Source organism: Rutilus rutilus (genome assembly GCF_951802725.1).
Source record: "Rutilus rutilus genome assembly, chromosome: 7".
Taxonomy (NCBI): Eukaryota; Metazoa; Chordata; class Actinopteri; order Cypriniformes; family Leuciscidae; genus Rutilus; species Rutilus rutilus.
The window spans coordinates 47,003,481-47,021,743 of NC_140221.1; the positions used below are offsets into that span (position 1 = coordinate 47,003,481).

At 46.3% G+C, this 18,263-nt stretch overlaps 1 protein-coding gene across 1 annotated transcript; it reads right to left on the bottom strand.

Annotated features, from left to right (window-relative positions):
- Positions 1-15,916: 15,916 nt before the first annotated feature.
- On the bottom strand, positions 15,917-17,053 carry LOC311293788 (cystatin-B-like; the record flags this gene model as incomplete). Its single annotated transcript, XM_084414274.1, has 3 exons — positions 15,917-16,096; positions 16,566-16,658; positions 16,940-17,053. 3 exons carry the CDS (start codon positions 17,051-17,053, stop codon positions 15,917-15,919), a joined length of 387 nt encoding a protein of 128 aa, XP_084270400.1.
- Positions 17,054-18,263: the final 1,210 nt, after the last annotated feature.

Consider the following 18,263-nt stretch of genomic DNA (forward strand, 5'->3'; position numbering starts at 1 on the left):
ACACACACGCGCCCTTTTATTATACAACAGTTTCAGCATTATGGATGTGACAGTTGGACTTATATTGGTAGATACAATGCCTTAAATGTGCATTAAGCAACTTTTCATGTTAAAAATACCCGTTTTTACATTTACATTTACATTTAGTCATTTAGCAGACGCTTTTATCCAAAGCGACTTACAAATTAGGACTAAATAAAGCGAGTCATCATGAAGAGGCAAAAACAACAACAACGCAAGAAGTGCTCAGAATACAAAGTTCAGGCATTATTCAGAGTAGCATAAGTCTGATAAGTGATGTTTCAAAGGAATTTTTTTTTTTTATTTCTTTTTTTTTTTTTTTTTATGAGGTTAAGTGCTCACGGAAGAGATGGGTTTTCAGCTGTTTTTTTAATGTTGCCAGTGATTCTGCATTCCGGATGAGGCCGGGGAGAGCGTTCCACCAGCATGGAGCTGTGAATGAGAATGTTCTGGAAAGTGATTTTGTGGCTCTCTGTGATGGAACCACGAGACGTCGCTCGTTGATCGATCGTAGGCGTCTGGTAGGGATGTAGACTCGTAGGAGTGAGTGAAAGTAGGAGGGAGCTGAGCCTGTGATAGATCTGTAAGCAAGCGTCAATGCCTTGAATTTGATGCGAGCAGCGAGAGGTAGCCAGTGCAGAGAGATGAACAGAGGAGTGACGTGGGCCCTCTTGGGCTCGTTGAAGACAAGACGAGCTGCAGCATTTTGGATCATCTGTAGAGGTTTTGTTGCACATGCTGGAAGTCCGGCCAAAAGAGCATTACAGTAGTCAAGCCTAGAGATGACCAGGGCCTGGACGAGAAGTTGTGTTGCATGCTCAGTTAGGAAAGGCCTGATCTTCCTGATGTTGTGCAGTGCAAACCTGCATGATCGAGCTGTCTTTGAAATGTGATCTGTGAAGGACAGCTGGTCATCAAGCGTTACTCCGAGATTTCTGACCGACCTTGATGGGGTGATTGATGATGACTCTAGCTGGATGGTGAAGTCGTGTTGTATAGACGGATTGGCAGGGAGGATGAGAAGCTCAGTCTTTGCCAGGTTGAGCTGCAGGTGATGTTCCTTCATCCATGTGGAGATGTCCGCCAGACAGCTTGAGACCCGTGCAGCTACTGTGGGATCATCTGGTTGAAACGAGAGGAAGAGCTGTGTGTCATCAGCATAGCAGTGGTAGGAGAAGCCGTGTGCCTGTATGATGTGTCCCAGTGATGTAGTGTAGATGGAGAAGAGGAGGGGACCAAGAACTGAACCCTGGGGAACCCCTGTGGTCAGTTGATGTGCTCTGGATACCTCACCTCTCCATGCGACCTTGAAGGACCTACCTGTGAGATAGGACTCAAACCAGTGGAGTGAAGTTCCTGTGATGCCCAGTGATGAGAGGCTGGACATAAGGATCTGATGATTCACAGTGTCGAAGGCAGCAGACAGATCCAGGAGAATGAGGACTGAGGACTTGGAAGCAGCTTTAGCGATCCGTAGGGCTTCTGTGACTGACAGTAATGCAGTTTCTGTTGAATGCCCTTTCTTGAAGCCAGATTGGTTGACATCCAGCTGGTTGTTTAGAGACAAAAAGGATGTTATTTGGTTGAAAACAGCTCTTTCAAGTGTCTTTGCAATGAATGGTAGGAGAGAGATAGGTCTGTAATTCTCTACAGATGATGTGTTTAGTGTTGGTTTTTTAAGCAGTGGAGTGACCCGAGCCTGCTTGAATGCTGTAGGGAAGGTGCCAGTATGGAGGGATGAGTTGATTATGTGTGTGAGTGATGGTAGAAGTGTTGGAGCGATGGCTTGTAGAAGGTGTGAGGGGATGGGGTCTAGAGGGCAGGTGGTAGGATGACTGGAGAGGAGAAGTGTAGATACTTCTTCCTCGGTTAGCGAGGAGAAGGAGAACAGTGGGATATTGGCTGTGGAAGCGGTCAGTCTGGGTTCCTGTGTGTGTGGAGCTGAAAACTGACTGCTGATAGATGTTGTTTTGTTGGTGAAGAAGTTCGCAAAATCGTCAGCAGTTAAGGAGGAGGAGGGTGGTGGTGGAGGTGGGCAGAGGAGAGAGTTGAATGTCTTGAAGAGTGAACGTGTGTTGGGGGAGCTGTTGATCTTGTTGTGGAAGTATGAAGATTTTGCAGCATGAACATCCACAGAAAAGGAAGAGAGGAGAGATTGATACATACTCAGGTCAGATGCGTCTTTTGATTTGTGCCATTTCCTCTCCGCTGCCCTAAGTTCAGTCCGGTGTTCCCGAAGAACCTCAGATAACCAGGGGTTAGGGGGAGTAGCACGTGCTGGCCTGGAGGACAGAGGGCAGATAATGTCTAGAGAAGAGGTTAGAGTGGAGCATAAGGTGTCCGTTGCTGTGTTCACATCCAGAGATGAGAATTGTGAGGGTGGGGGAAGAGAAGATGACACGGCAGAGGAAAGATGGGAGGGAGAAAGTGAGCGCAGGTTTCGCCTGAAAGTGACTGGTGGGGGTGTTGGTGGTGAAGGGGTAGAGAGATGTAGACTGAAAGTAATGAGGAAATGATCTGAAACATGGAGAGGTCTCACCAGGATGTTGTCTGTGATGCAATTGCGTGTGTAAACCAGGTCCAGTTGGTTGCCTGATTTGTGAGTACCTGTGGTGATGAGTCGTTTGAGATCGAAAGAGGCTAGGAGAGAGGTGAAGTCTGTTGCATGCGGCTTTTCGAGATGGATGTTGAAGTCACCAAAGACTAGAAGTGGGGTGCCGTCCTCAGGGAAAGTGGACAGCAGCACATCCAGCTCATCTACAAAGTTTCCCAGCTGACCAGGGGGACGATAAATGACTACAATATGGATCTTAATGGGAGTTGTGAGTGTAATAGCATGATATTCAAATGAGTTGTTGTTGCATAGAGAAGAGAGTGCGGAGTATTTGAAATTGTTAGAAACGAGGAGCCCTGTTCCCCCACCTCTCCCAGACTGGCGAGGGGAGTGAGAGAAGGAGAAATTGCTAGAGAGAGCAGCAGGGGTTGCTGAGTCTTCTGGACGAATCCAGGTCTCAGTCAAGCCCAAGATACTAAGAGTAGAATGAGATGCGAAGGCTGGAATGAAGTCAGCTTTATTGACTGCTGACTGACAATTCCATAGACCCACGGAAAGAGAGAGTGGAGTGTGTGAGGATGAGAGAATTGGACGCAGATTGGCAGTATTGCGTTGTCTTTTGCGCGCGATGAAGGGGCGTTGGCGAGAGATAACAGTAATGTGTTGAAAGCACATGTTGATTAATGTCAACAATAAGATAAGAGAGGGAAGGAGAGGGGAAAAGGAGATACGTAAGTGCCTTTCTGGTGTCCTTGCTCGGTGGAGTCGCGCAGGTAGAGTCGCTGGTCTTTACCCGAGTCAGTCTTCACACGAGGAGGCTGAACACGAGAGCTGAACGCTTCCGCTGACGCTTCCGCGACAGCGCGCAAATTACATAGTTATACAGATAATGCTTCACCGCTTGAGTGAGTACAGCTGTTTCGCTCGGGCAATTAAGTCAAATAACGTGACAATGTGCCGAATCGAAACTGCTGAGAGCAAATAAGGCTTAAGTGCAAATTAGACTGCAATATTAATATTAATTTTCACTCGCGGCTTTTGTTTAATGTAGTCAGCGCGTCTACTCAAATACAGAATTATGTGAAGTTTAAAAATGGAAAGTAAGCAGAGAATCGAAAATGGCCTTACCTTGACTAAAACACAACACTTAAATGACAGGAAAACTGAGTAGTCCAGAAAAACACTTGCATGCGCGTTCTTTGCCGTGCCTCTTATGCTGAACGCTGGTCCTGACGAATGATCTTAAGTTCCTCTATTTATAACTGTTCCTACAGATGCTGTTTCGCTCGGGCAATTAAGTCAAATAACGTGACAATGTGCCGAATCGAAACTGCTGAGAGCAAATAAGGCTTAAGTGCAAATTAGACTGCAATATTAATATTAATTTTCACTCGCGGCTTTTGTTTAATGTAGTCAGCGCGTCTACTCAAATACAGAATTATGTGAAGTTTAAAAATGGAAAGTAAGCAGAGAATCGAAAATGGCCTTACCTTGACTAAAACACAACACTTAAATGACAGGAAAACTGAGTAGTCCAGAAAAACACTTGCATGCGCGTTCTTTGCCGTGCCTCTTATGCTGAACGCTGGTCCTGACGAATGATCTTAAGTTCCTCTATTTATAACTGTTCCTACAGATGCTGTTTCGCTCGGGCAATTAAGTCAAATAACGTGACAATGTGCCGAATCGAAACTTGACTAAAACACAACACTTAAATGACAGGAAAACTGAGTAGTCCAGAAAAACACTTGCATGCGCGTTCTTTGCCGTGCCTCTTATGCTGAACGCTGGTCCTCTCCGTTTTTCTAACCCATACATGTTTAAACAATTGCCTGATGGGCTGAATGAGCCCTTCTCTGATCACTGAGATTGCCTCTATAATCCTGTACAGTAAAATAAATAAGAGGGATTCGGGACGGAATCGACTGGGCGTGACGTCATGCGCGTTCACGCTCACCTGGCTATGTCTGGTTGCAGTTTCGCGTGTAGCCAGAAGGGGGCATAGTTCTGCAAAAACATAGATAAAATTAGTATCAGTGAATTAATTTACATAACTTTTAATGTAACCTCTGTCCTCTGATTCTTGAAAAATCCTCACATTTCATATAATATTTTACATCCTATGAATACATTTTATCAGCGTTATGGACATAACATGAAATACACACACTTTACAAGTGTCCTACAAACTCTGTGAATTATTAAACAAACTGCCGATGTAGCATGAAAAAGACTTGCTTGAACACAATAAGTGTGTTTTTGAAACTCATTTTTGTAATACATTATGTAGGGAAAACGTCTCGGTTACGTATGGTAACCCTCGTTCCCTGAGTCCAGGGAACGGAGACGCCTCGTCGGGGGAGTTCCCCTGACGAATTGGGATCACGCCAGGGATCCAACCGCCTTCGAGAGAGTTTAACAACGAGCCAATGAAAGAGAACTGAATTGGCATGCAATATTTGCATTCCGCGACCCGCCTACCAGCGCGGGTATAAAAGGCGGAAGTAAACATTGCGCAATGCTTTTCGCTGAGGAGCCGAACAGTGTCCAGTCCTCCGCGAAGGTACAGCAACATGGCGACGGGACGAGGCGTCTCCGTTCCCTGGACTCAGGGAACGAGGGTTACCATACGTAACCGAGACGTTCCCTTTCATCAGCAGGGAACTCCGACGCCTCGTCGGGGGAGTTCCCCTGACGAATTGGGATCCCTACAAAAACACCATGGTGCTGGCCCCTTCCAGCGCCCAGCTAAGCTACCCTGCAGCAGTTTCCAGAAAAATTTTGCGGGAGCTAGCTAGGGAATCACACTGCTGTTCCGCAAGACCCAATCATTGGATATTGGATAACACTGGGAAAGCGCGCCCATCCCCAAGGAATCAGGGGCGGGTCTACGTGGTGGCCAGGGGGGGCACCGGCCCCCCCTGAAATTCGATTGGCCACCCCAGGTGCCCCCCCTATAAGATGTCTTATGATTGGTTCATTTTACGGCCAATCAGTTTATAGACTCTACTGAAGTTCGCGATTCAAAGAAGTGCAGCGCCAGAGAAACAACGGTCGCAAGTTGTGAGTAAGTAACCCATCTTAAGTACACAATGATGGCCTAAGACACGAAACGAGCGGTTTGTGTGAGAAAACGAACAGTATTTATATCGTTTTTTACCTCTTGTACACATCCGAGATCACGTCCGGCTCTTTCCGGAGCTTGCGCAGACTAAGCCAGAACGCGCGCACACGTCACACACCAGGAAGCGCGCGCGCCCTCAGATCACTTGGACGTGGTTGTGTAGAGGTAAAAATGATATAAATACTGCTCTTTTTCTCACACAAACCACTCGTTTCGTGTCTTAGGCCATCAATGTTTACTTACGATGGGGAATTGTTTAATTTGGACTTCACTGTGCATGCTCTTTGAGATAGTGATCATAGACCTGCATTATATGACTGACAGACAAGAACGGTTTGACCTAAAAATATAAAAATTGAAACTACTGCGGAAAAAAAAGACACCTACATCTTGAATGCCCTTAAACATACGTAAGCTAAAACATACCAAAATTTAATTTCAAAGTGAACCATCCCTTTAACTCTGAGTTACTCAGCTTTTTTGTAAATTAGTCTGAAAGAAATGCTGAATGAAACACTTATGTTTTGGCCAAACCATTTGAATTATTACAGTGGGGGGATTTTTTTTTTTTTTTTTTATTATTATTATTATTATTTGAAAGAGATTGTGAATAAAACTACTGTATATTGTAATGGCCAAACTAATTAAAAGAAAATAGTTGACATCGTTTCTGCTTCTGGGTTTTTAAAATGGCTCATTATTAAAATTGCTTTTATTTTATAAACTTGTTAGTTTTATGAAAACACAAAAAATAATAAACACTGGCTCTTAAATTTAACTTAATGGATGCAGGGATGAAAAAAATCTAAATTAATCAAAAATGTGCTTTATTACTACATTTGTTTACAAGTAACTGTATTCAAGTTAAAAAAATTAAATCAGTAGGATTTACGTAATATAGGCTACTGTAGAATTTAGCTTCTTTTTTTTTTTTTGGTCACTGGCGGCCACCCCGTTTGGAGGCAGTTCCCCAGCATGGCCCCCCCACTGAAAATGCTCTAGACACGCCCCTGCAAGGAATATAATAAGGGGGGGGAACGCTGCGGAAGCTGAGGCAGCCTAGAGGAAGGCCCTCAAATACGCACATGTACTAACCACATAGGGTAGTGAAACATATGGCAGTCCTTGAAGGTAGTCCCAGTCCGGAGGAGTGAGGAGCGTACTCAACAGGGACGACAGAATGAGTCTGTCAAGGGGAAGACACGGCTGAACTGCACGTGGCAATCATGGGTCGCCGCAGGGACCACTGGAAAAACACCCAGTCTACTAGCAACTCCTTACTGAAGGTAGCAGACCTGGCGCCGGCGGTCCGCAACGCCTGGAACCGGAGGGGGTGATGGAGGAACTCACGAGGTTAGCCGTTTGTTGGGTAACCAACGGAGCAAAAAGACGCACGTATCCGCTCACGGAATGGCGTCGCAAGCCGACACACCCATTCCCTCTAATTACTGGCCGTAGCGAGTACTCGGGAGGAAACAGGTTCCACACGTAGGTTATAAAATCTAGCGAACGTGTTCGGTGTCGCCCAGCCCGCAGCTCTACAAATGTCTGTTAGCGAGGCGCCTTGTGCCAGAGCCCAGGAGGCGGCAACACCCCTAGTGGAGTGAGCTCGCAACCTGGGCGGGCAGGGCTCACCTTGAGACTCATAAGCCCTGGTGATAGCGTCCACTAACCAATGGGCTAACCTCTGCTTGGAGACAGCCTTCCCCTTCTGCTGGCCTCCGTAACAAACAAAGAGCTGATCTGAGGTCCTGAAGCTTTGCGTTCTGTCTATATAAACCCGGAGGGCCCGGACGGGACAGAGAAAAGCTAGGGCTGGGTCTGCCTCCTCCTGGGGCAGCGCTTGCAGGTTCACTACCTGGTCCACAAAAGGAGTGGTAGGAACCTTGGGCACATATCCGAGCCGGGGTCTCAATATAACATGAGCAAGGCCAGGCCCGAACTCTAGGCACGATTCGTCGACCGAAAATGCCTGCAGATCCCCTACCCTCTTGAAGAAAGCCAATGCTAACAGGAGCGCTGTCTTGATGGACAGGATATTAAGCTCAACTGTCGTCAAAGGCTCAAAAGGAGGACTTTGGAGCGCTCTAAGCACTAAAGTTAAGTCCCAAGAGGGTACAGGGTGCAAATCGCGAGGTGGATTTAGCCTCCTAGCACCCTTGAGGAATCTGATGACCAGGTCGTGCTTTCCCACGGACTTACCTTCAACTACATCGTGATGTGCGGCTATTGCGGCAACATACACTTTGAGGGTGGAGGGAGACAGCCTTCGCTCCAACCCCTCTTGTAGGAAGGAGAGCACGACTCTGATCGGGCAAGTTCGTGGGTTCTCCCCGTTGGAAGAACACCAGCCGACGAACAGGTTCCATTTCAGAGCATAGAGGCGCCTCGTAGAGGGGGCTCTAGCTGAGGAGATGGTATCTACCACTGCCTGTGGCAGGCCATCTAGAACCTCCGCATCCCGTCCAGGGACCAGACATGAAGTTTCCAGAGGTCTGGACGCGGGTGCCATAGAGTGCCCCGTCTCTGAGAAAGTAGGTCGTTCCTCAGAGGAATCGGCCAAGGAGGGGCTGTCGCGAGGAGCATGAGTTCTGGGAACCAAGTCCGGGTTGGCCAATACGGGGCCACCAAAAGGACCTGCTCCTCGTCCTCCCTGACCTTGCACAGAGTCTGTGCAAGAAGGCTCACTGGGGGAAACGCATATTTGCGTAGGTCCCGGGGCCAGCTGTGTGCCAGGGCATCCGTCCCGAGAGTTCCTTCGGTCAGGGAGTAATACCACTGGCAATGGGTCGTGTCCGGAGAGGCAAACAGGTCTACCTGTGCGGCTCCGAAGATTCGCCAAATCAGCTGGACCACCTGGGGATGGAGTCGCCATTCTCCCGGGAGGGGAGGCTGACGTGAAAGCTCGTCGGCCACATGATTGAACTCCCCAGGGACATGAACGGCACGAAGCGACCTCAGATGCTTCTGACTCCATAGGAGGAGGTGGGAGGCGAGTCGCGACATACGACGGGAGCGCAGACCACCTTGTCGGTTGATGTACGCAACGGTCGCAGTGCTGTCCGTACGGACCAGTACGTGCTTGTGTTTGAGAAGGCCCTTGAGGCGACACAAGGCTAAGCGTACTGCTTGCAACTCTAGGCAGTTGATGTGCCAATGCAGCTGGGGCCCCGTCCACAGACCCGAGACTGCATGCCCTTTGTACGTGGCCCCCCAGCCCTTGGCAGAAGCATCTGTGAAAACCACAGCATGCCTGGAAACCTGGACTAGGGGCACTCCGGCCCGTAGAAACACAGGATCCGACCAAGGGGTGAAGGTTTGGCGACAGTGCGGGGTGATTTTGACACGGAACGTGGCGCTCTGCCACGCCCACCTCGGGACTCGATCGTGAAGCCAGTGCTGGAGCGGTCTCATATGCAACAGGCCGAGCGGCGTTACTGCGGCTGCGGCTGCCATATGCCCCAGGAGCCTCTGAAACTGTTTCAGTGGGACCGCTGACTTGCCTCGAAAAGACTCGAGGCAGTTGAGCACTGACTGGACGCGTTCCTCCGTGAGGCGCGCAGTCTGGGCGACCGAGTCCAGTTCCATACCGAGATAAGAGATCTTCTGCACGGGGCAGAGTTTGCTCTTGTCCCAGTTGACCTGAAGCCCCAACTGGCTGAGGTGCCGGAGCACCATGTCCCTGTGATCGCACAACACATCTCGCGAGTGAGCTAGAATGAGCCAGTCGTCGAGATAGTTGAGAATGCGAACGCCTTGCTCTCTCATGGGAACAATGGCCGCCTCCGCGACTTTCGTGAAGACACGGGGCGACAGGGCCAGCCCGAAGGGTAGGACCTTGTACTGATATGCTCGACCCTCGAAAGCAAACCGAAGAAATGGTCTGTGTCGGGGAAGAATCGAGACATGAAAGTACGCGTCCTTCAGGTCGATCGCTGCAAACCAATCCCGGGGACGGATGCATTCGAAAATGCGTTTCTGCGTGAGCATCTTGAACGGGAGCTTGTGCAGGGCCCGATTCAATACTCGCAGATCCAGGATTGGCCGTAACCCACCGCCTTTCTTGGGTACAATGAAGTAAGGGCTGTAAAACCCTGACCTCATATCGGCTGGAGGGACCGGCTCGATCGCGTCCTTCGCCAGCAGGGCGTCGATCTCTTTCCGCAAGACAGGAGCATCCAGTGGACGCACACGGGTGAAGTGGACGCCCCTGAACTTGGGAGGCCGGCGTGCAAACTGAATTGCATAGCCGAGCCGGACGGTGCGGATGAGCCAATGCGACGGACTCGGGAGCGCTAACCAGGCCCCAAGTGACTGGCGCAACGAGCCCACCCGCACCACCGGCGTACCCGCGGAGGGGCAGCGAGGTGGAAGGCAGGGACACGGCTCCGGTGGCATTGTAGCGGCCGAGAGCGGGGTCTGGGTGTGTACTTGGACAACACTTACCTGCTTCCAAGGGGGGACAGACGGCAGAGAAGACCCGAGAGTGTTCTGCTGCGGGCTGTCGCCTGGCGAGGGAAGGGGAGGAGGAAAGGAGCAAGGCCCGAGGGCGGCTGCTGGCCTCGTTGCCTTCCCGCCCAGCGGCAGACAGGAGTGGCGAGACCGAGGTGGCGCCAGTGCTATCTGAGAGCTGGGGAGAGGGGACTGAGAGTGGCGAGACCTGAGGGTGGCGCACACTGCCGTCCCACTCTCTAACGGGAGAGACTGCTCGTTCAGCAGTCTCCGCCGTAAATGACCCAGAGGAGGAAGAAACTGCTCTTTTATTGAAGTTTTGGGTACCACCGACCGGCTGGTCGGTGGCGGAACAGAAAAGACAAACGAAAGATTCTCCACCCGGCCCTCCTCCGGGGGAAGGAGGGGAGCAGAGGCCCCCTCCTGAAGAACAGTTCCTCGATCCTCTGGGTCGCCCGTCTCAGGACCGCCTCTTCCCCTTGGCCTTCTTGGGAGTCGGAGGCGGCTGAGCAGGCGGGGGAGCCCTCTTACGACCGGCGCCCCGCCTCCTGGGGTTGGACTGCTGCCCAGGAGGAGGAGCGGAGGCAGCCGCAGGAGGGCGCCCTCGGCGACGAGTAGTCCGAGGCTCTTCGGCCGCAGAAGACGGGCCAGCAACATCCCGTCTCCTGGGCAGGACATGCCGAAGGGCCTCAGACTGCTTCTGGGCGGCGGAGAACTCTTGGGCGAAGTCCCCCACCGCGTCGCCGAAAAGGCCCCCTCGGGATATGGGAGCATTCAGGAATCTAGCCCTTTCTGACTCCCGCATATCCGCGAGGGTAAGCCAAAGGTGGCGCTCCTGGACCACCAAAGTGGACATCGCCCGTCCCAGAGAACGTGCGGTGACTTTCGTCGCCCGGAGGGCGAAGTCTGTCGCCACACGCAGCTCCTGCAGCACCCCTGGGTCGGGACCACCCTGCTGCATGTCATGAAGCGCTTTGGCCTGGTGGACCTGAAGCAACGCCATGGCATGCAGGGCGGAAGCGGCCTCTCCACACGCCGTGTAAGCCTTCTCGGTCAAACCGGAGGAGAACCTACAGGCGCGGGAGGGGAGAAGAGGGGCACCCCGCCAAGTGGAAGCGGTCTTCGGACACAAGTGCATCGCTACTGACCGCTCCACTGGGGGGATTCCCTCGTACCCCTTAACCGCTCCACCATCCAGGGTGGTGAGGGGGGAGGAATGAGAAGGTCTATGTCTGGCAGACAGAGGTGCCGTCCACGACTTCGTCAACTCCTCATGCACTTCCGGGAAGAATGGGACCGGGGCGGGACGCTGAGAACCAGCGAGGGCCGCCCCGATACACCAATCATCAAGCCGCGAAGGTTCGGGACACGGTGGAGGGTTCCACACGAGCCCAACATTCGCGGCCGCCCGGGCAAGCATAGCGGCCAACTCAGGATCCGGCTCGGCCGCGGCCACCACACCCGAAGGGGGTAGACCCGCCGAGTCGTCACCTGAGGATGACCGCTCTCCCTCCGATGCAGCGATAGACATCGCATCGTCAGGTGGCGCCCCGAAGGAGACCACCGGAACCGTACGAGGCGGCTCCAGCGGCTCCAACGGGGGCACCGATGGCAACGGCGCTACTGAGGAGTGGGAACCTCGAGAGGATCTTTCACCTGGCGAGATATTCCGCACTGTAACCCTCAAACGCTCACCAACAGCCACAGCTGAAGTAGTCGCCTGCTGGACTGAACCAGCCGACGAACTAGATCGGGTGTAGACTGAAGGGACACCCTCAGCGATTTTCCGCTGAAGGATTTTAAGTCTCGAGCGGAGCGTCGCCAGAGTCATGTTCCCGCAGTGGGAACATGACTCGTTCACAAATGCTGCCTCCGCGTGCGCTAAGCCCAAGCACGGGACACAGTATCTGTGACCATCACCCTGCGACAGAAATCTACCGCATCCAGAAACACACGGGCGAGATGACATCTTTGTCACGTAGACAAAGGCGCAGGTCGCCCGAAAAAGCTCTTTCAGGAAAGAGAGAGAACCTCTCTTTCACGTGCCGAAGCACACAGGGACCCACCGCGGCCACACACGGGGAAACTGCAAGCCCGTGTGGGCACTCAATACCAGCCGTGAAAACGGCTTTTGATTTAAACAATAAAGCACGGCTGGCAGCAGGAAGCGGCGATCGCTGACAGGCTGTAACACCGGCAGACAGAGAGGACTCTTCCCTGAAGAGGACTCGATGAAAAACTTCTCTTTAATCTCTCAGGCGAAGGAAACAGCAGACAGTTGAATCCTGTTCGGCTCCGAGGCGATAAGCATTGCGCAATGTTTACTTCCGCCTTTTATACCCGCGCTGGTAGGTGGGTCGCGGAATGCAAATATTGCATGCCAATTCAGTTCTCTTTCATTGGCTCGTTGTTAAACTCTCTCGAAGGCGGTTGGATCCCTGGCGTGATCCCAATTCGTCAGGGGAACTCCCCCGACGAGGCGTCGGAGTTCCCTGCTGACGAAAGGGAACCACTGTTATGGATGTGACGTTTTCACATTATGGATGTTAAGTGTCTAAACTAATGACTTTTGATATAAAACTTAAATAGTAATGGCAAATAATTACAAAACTCGAAATTATCCATGATTTACAGGAATACTCCAGACAGTCTTTTAAAATATACAACTTATATGTTGGCTACATAAACACGCAATACAGCCAAATTGCTCCACGTCATTTATTTTTGTGGAAAGACAGTGCAGGCCTGAGCGGCGGTCATATTTTGTACCACCATGCGGTACATCTAGTTTCATTTCTAGAAGCTGGGATAAATAGGCAAGCACTGTTACTGCATTCAGATATCAAATACAGACATTAAAAGAATGCATGAAAAGAACATTTCATTGATCACACTGGTAACTTCCATAACAAAGTAAAATCTCCAGAGAAGTCATTCAACTCATTTGATATTTAGAAAAAAAAGTATTGATTAATCCCTTGATTATAATCACTCATTACATATACATTGAAGCAGCAGTGGATTCCAATCCACCCCCTTCAAGCGTAAGCAGCAGGTCCAAACAAAAGAGGTTGCATTGGTGAATGCTGTTAATCCGAGTGTGCATTTCGAGGAGACTAAAGATGAAGTTGATGGTGTTTATGTACCATTTCTTTTCAAAGGGTATGTATCACTATCAGGGAAAGAGGAAGATCAGGTGGAAGTGCAAGTGTTAAGGGACACGGGTGCTGCCCAATCATTTGTGTGTGCAAATGTTTTGCCTTTTTCAGATCAAACATCAGTTGGATCAAGCAGACTCGTGCAGAGTTTCAGTATGGAAGTCATGAGAGTTCCAGTTCACCGTATTCATCTGCGGACAGACCTGGTGTCTGGTTTTGTGGAGGTAGGGGTACGCCCGGTTTTACCAGTGAGGGGTGTTTCCTTCATTCTAGGTAATGAGTTTTCAGGTCCTCACCCTCCCTGCAGGTGTTTCTGTGGCTTTGAGCTGAATAGATGACTAAACTGCTCAATCTAGTGACCAACATCTATAAAAATAAAACATATAGAGGATATAATCAAACATGCCATGATCTATTTCTGCATGGTCTTATTTGAAACAATGTATCTAAACAGAATATCCAAAAGATTTCCCTTGATATAAAAATAATCAAGTCATGTTTTCCAATGACAGGTGTGAACTAATTTAACACAATATTGCTAAAAACTCATGTATTGTCCAGCTGTGTGCAGTTGTATAGTTATTTACAGTTCAGTTTGTATCATGCTATGTACGTACAATACCGTACAAAATTTTGGGGTCTGTAATATTTAGTGTCTCATGCTCACAAAGAAAAAAAAAAAAAAAATTCAGTAATATTGTGAAATATTATTACAATGTCTAAAAGCTTTTTTTCTATTGTAATACATTGTAAAATGTTTTTTTTTTTTCTGTGATCAAAGCTGGATTTTCAGCATCATTACTCTAGTCTTCAGTCAAGTCACATTTATTTGTATATAGCGCTTTTTACAATACAGATTGTTTCAAAGCAGCTTTACAGAGATGGAATATAATGCTAAAAAGTTAGTTTCCAGAAGAAAGTAGCATCACAGTCCAGCTTAAGTTCAGTGATGTTTCATTTTTGTTTTAAAAAAAGTTATTAATTTAGTTCATTAGTCAATAGTAAAGTAAAATGTTACAGTGTTGATTACATTTTTCTGTAAGAGAATACAATTTTCATTAAAGGGTTACCCAAACATTTAAATTGTCATTACTCACGCTCACGTTTTGAGGAGATCTGAGAGCTTTCTGTCCCTCCATTGACAGCTATACGCAATACCAGTTTCAAGGTTCAGAAAGGTATACAGACATACATGTAATCCACGTGACTCCAGTGGTTTAACCTAAAAATTTATGAAGTGGCACAAATGTTTTGTGTGAAGAAGAAAAACAAAATTGCATATTTTCTTACAATAGATCGCTGACGCACACACACAAGAGCGCCACAATGTATGCGTGCTGTTGACCCAGAAGCAGGGTGAGAATGCATGAGAACACAAGCACTGAGATGCTTATATGAATGTATGAAGATATTGTGAAAAAGACTTTGTTTTTTTTCCACACACAAAGCATTTGCATCGTTTTTATTTAGGGTTAAACCACTGAAGTCACATAGATTTCACAGTGTAACTACACGCGACACACGATAAAAGGTATATTTTCCATGTTAATCAGTTTTTGTCCTTACCAGAATAACTGAATTTGCTCACAAACTATCATTTTCAATACTTTGCTAAGAACTGGTAGCAAACTTATTGGTCGACTATTATGATCATTAAAACCCAGTGCTGCATTTTTCTGTAGATTAATAACCTTTGCATCTTTCCAAGCTAAAGGAAAAATCCCCTTTTCAATACTGATATTAAATATGTGATTTATGAAAAAAAAAAAACATTAAAATAATTTCAAATTTCATATGGTTTCAAAATAGTTAAAAATTGGTCACCTGTATCAACAAAAGAAGGAATTTGACTTGATTTACGATCCATTATTTCATTGAGTGTACTCCCCATTTTTTTACAATCATATTTACATTCACTTATTTTAATTTTGTAAAACATTCTTTCCTTCTGCCGTCATTCATTTTACTTGATTTCTTAATTTGCAACAGACGTCCCAATCCTCCTTGTTCCCAGTTCTGTTTGCTGTACCCTTTGCCACATCTCTCTTAAACAATGTTTTTTCAACTCATTAACAATCCATGGTGCCCTAACATTCTTCACTGGACATTTTTTCATATGGTGCATGTTTGTCCACCAAAGGGTAAAATAATCTTTCAAATGCTGACAATACATTATCAGGATGAACTTCCTTATAAAAGTCAATCCAACATACATTATTTACGTCTGTACAAAATGATTCTTGACTGAATCTCTTATATGATCTTTTATAAATTATTTTTGGTTTCCTAACTTTTATGAGTGTTCACATGCTTGCTAAATAAAATATAATATATTTTTACGCATGTGCTTAAAGGCCTTAAACTGCTTGAACCCCGATAAATGCTGCTTGCAGCTTTAATGTTTATTGTTTCAGCATAAAATATTTTTAGTAAAGTGAATTGAATGTGGTGTTCACATCTTCATATAAACACACTGACACAGGCTCTGAGGGTTTGAATATTGAGTTTATTATTGAGGAATGAACAGTTTTCAATAGTTCCTCTATACAGTATGGCAGCTCATTTTGTGTCTGTTATTATATCAGACAGACTATTTTCTGCATGCAGTTAGTGTTTAACTTTAAAGGGGACCAGAGGGTCACTGAGGGCTTTAGGGTACTGGACTCCAGACACAAACGGGTCAAAGTCTCCAGTCTCAGTAGCTTCACTCCCTTCAGTCACTTTATCGCTGCAGATAACTCGACATAACATCGCATGAAGGCACTTATCATCTACTCCAACCTTCACCTGAGAAAGAGAGAGAGAGAGAGAGAGAGAGAGAGAGAGAGAGAGAGAGAGAGAGAGAGAGAGAGAGAGAGAGAGAGAGAGAGAGAGAGAGAGAAATTCACTTGGATTTATAAGTGATCTCTTCCATGTAAAACTCTGTTCACATTGATAGCGAGCTAAATGCATTTATTTTCCATGACACAGCAAACATATTTCTACGAGTTCTGCTACAGTGACCACTGCAGAGATCTGAGTGTCCAGCAATGCTACAAAGTTGAGAAAAGTTTTTATACAGATGCAGAGAATCTTTATAAAGTGGCTTGATTCATTTTAACTTTCAGAGAGGACAGAAAAATGACTGGACACATCACATCCGTTTAGGACACACTGCTATAGTTTGATATTGGAAATACAAATTGTGCCAGAAGTATTTGAGTGATGAAAACATCAAGCTCAAAATCCATAAAAACAATACAAAACACTCATTTACCTTGACCAGATAGTTTGTTGCCCCACACAACATCTGAACCATATAGGTTTTAGGAATGTAAACATCAAAATGGACTCCAGCCTGCTTCGCTACCTGAATAAACAAATGCACATTTTATATTCATCTATATTATTATAATTATTCTTATATTATTATTTAAAAAATATTTTGTTTTATTGATCTCTAGGGAGGTACGTCTATCAGTCAGATATCAGAAAACTTATGTAAAATGTTTTGTGACTTTAAGTGAAAAGTAAAACAGTTCTTAACAAATAATTTCGCCAACACATTTTACAGCATCAAAATAGATAATTTTACTAGGCTGTGTTTTAACAAAAACACATTTACAACAAGAGTGATTTTCAGTCTCCTACCTTAATGCACATGTCCTTCACCTCTTCAGTGACAGGCGCCTCTGTGCTCCATTCTCCAGTGAGTGGCACTGGTATGATTGGCACTGGTGTAATGGTTGGCACTGGTGTAGTCATTGTGCTGGTGATCAAAGCTGGATAATAAACGGTATTATCAGGCAGTCTGTCTCACAGATTGATTCTGATTCACTATTTATGCTGCCAAAATCGCATTATGTCAGTCGTCATTGTAATTCCATGTAATCACATAAAAGAGACTGAATGAATAGAATAGGCGGAGTGTCACTTTGGGGATGTTGTGTAATATTCAGAAAAACTGTTCTTTCTTCTGTGGAACAGAAAAGATGATATCCTGAAGAACATTGGGAACCAGTTGAACCAATATTGGTGCTGATTGACTTCCATTGTATGTACAAAAACATAATTGACCAATTTGATTTATGTTACACAGAAGAATGAGTCAGACAACTTTGAAACAACATGAGTGCGACAGAATTGTTATTTTTGAAAGAACTATCCCTTTAAAATTGACCCACAAAAGTGTGTTAAAATCTTTAACACAGAACAATGTTTAACAGTTTAGAGAATCTGAGATAACATGTTTTCTATATGAATATTTTGTAAAATGTAACTTATTCCTGTGATAAAAGCTGTAAGTTCAGTATCATTACTCCAGTCTTCAAAGAATTGATGAATAAAAAAGATAAAGCAAATACATTTTATAGAGTAAGAAAAGAAAAACATGCAAAAATGCTCTTTTTTTGTACAGATACAGTATGTGTGCGGATCATTTGATCATGTCTTCTCGCTTTAATGTCACTATTAAATACAAATTAGGTTTTCATGATCTCTCTGTCAACAGTAGCGATACACTTTTAAAAATAAAGGTTCTTTACTGACATCGATGGTGCATGAAGAAACTTTAACATCTATGAACCTTTCTATTCAACAAAAAGTTGACTCTAAAAGAAGGTTCATTAAAGAACTGTTCCCTGAACAAAAATAGTTCTTCTATCTGGCATTACTGTAAAAAAAAACAAACTTTTGAAAGAATTATTTTTAAGAGTAGAAGATGTTATAATTTGAGAATTTTTTCAGATGCTCCAGAAATCATTCTAATACGCTGATTTTGCTGATCAAGAAGCATTTATTTTTATTATCAATGTTGAAAACAGTGTACATTTTTTTCCAGGATTCTTTGATAAAAAGAAAGTTCAAAAGAACGGCATTTATCTGAAATAGAAATCTTTGGGGAAAAGTAGTTTTTTACTGGAAAAGGCAACGCTATCTCACGACCAATTCGTACGATTTGTCTAAACCCCAGTTA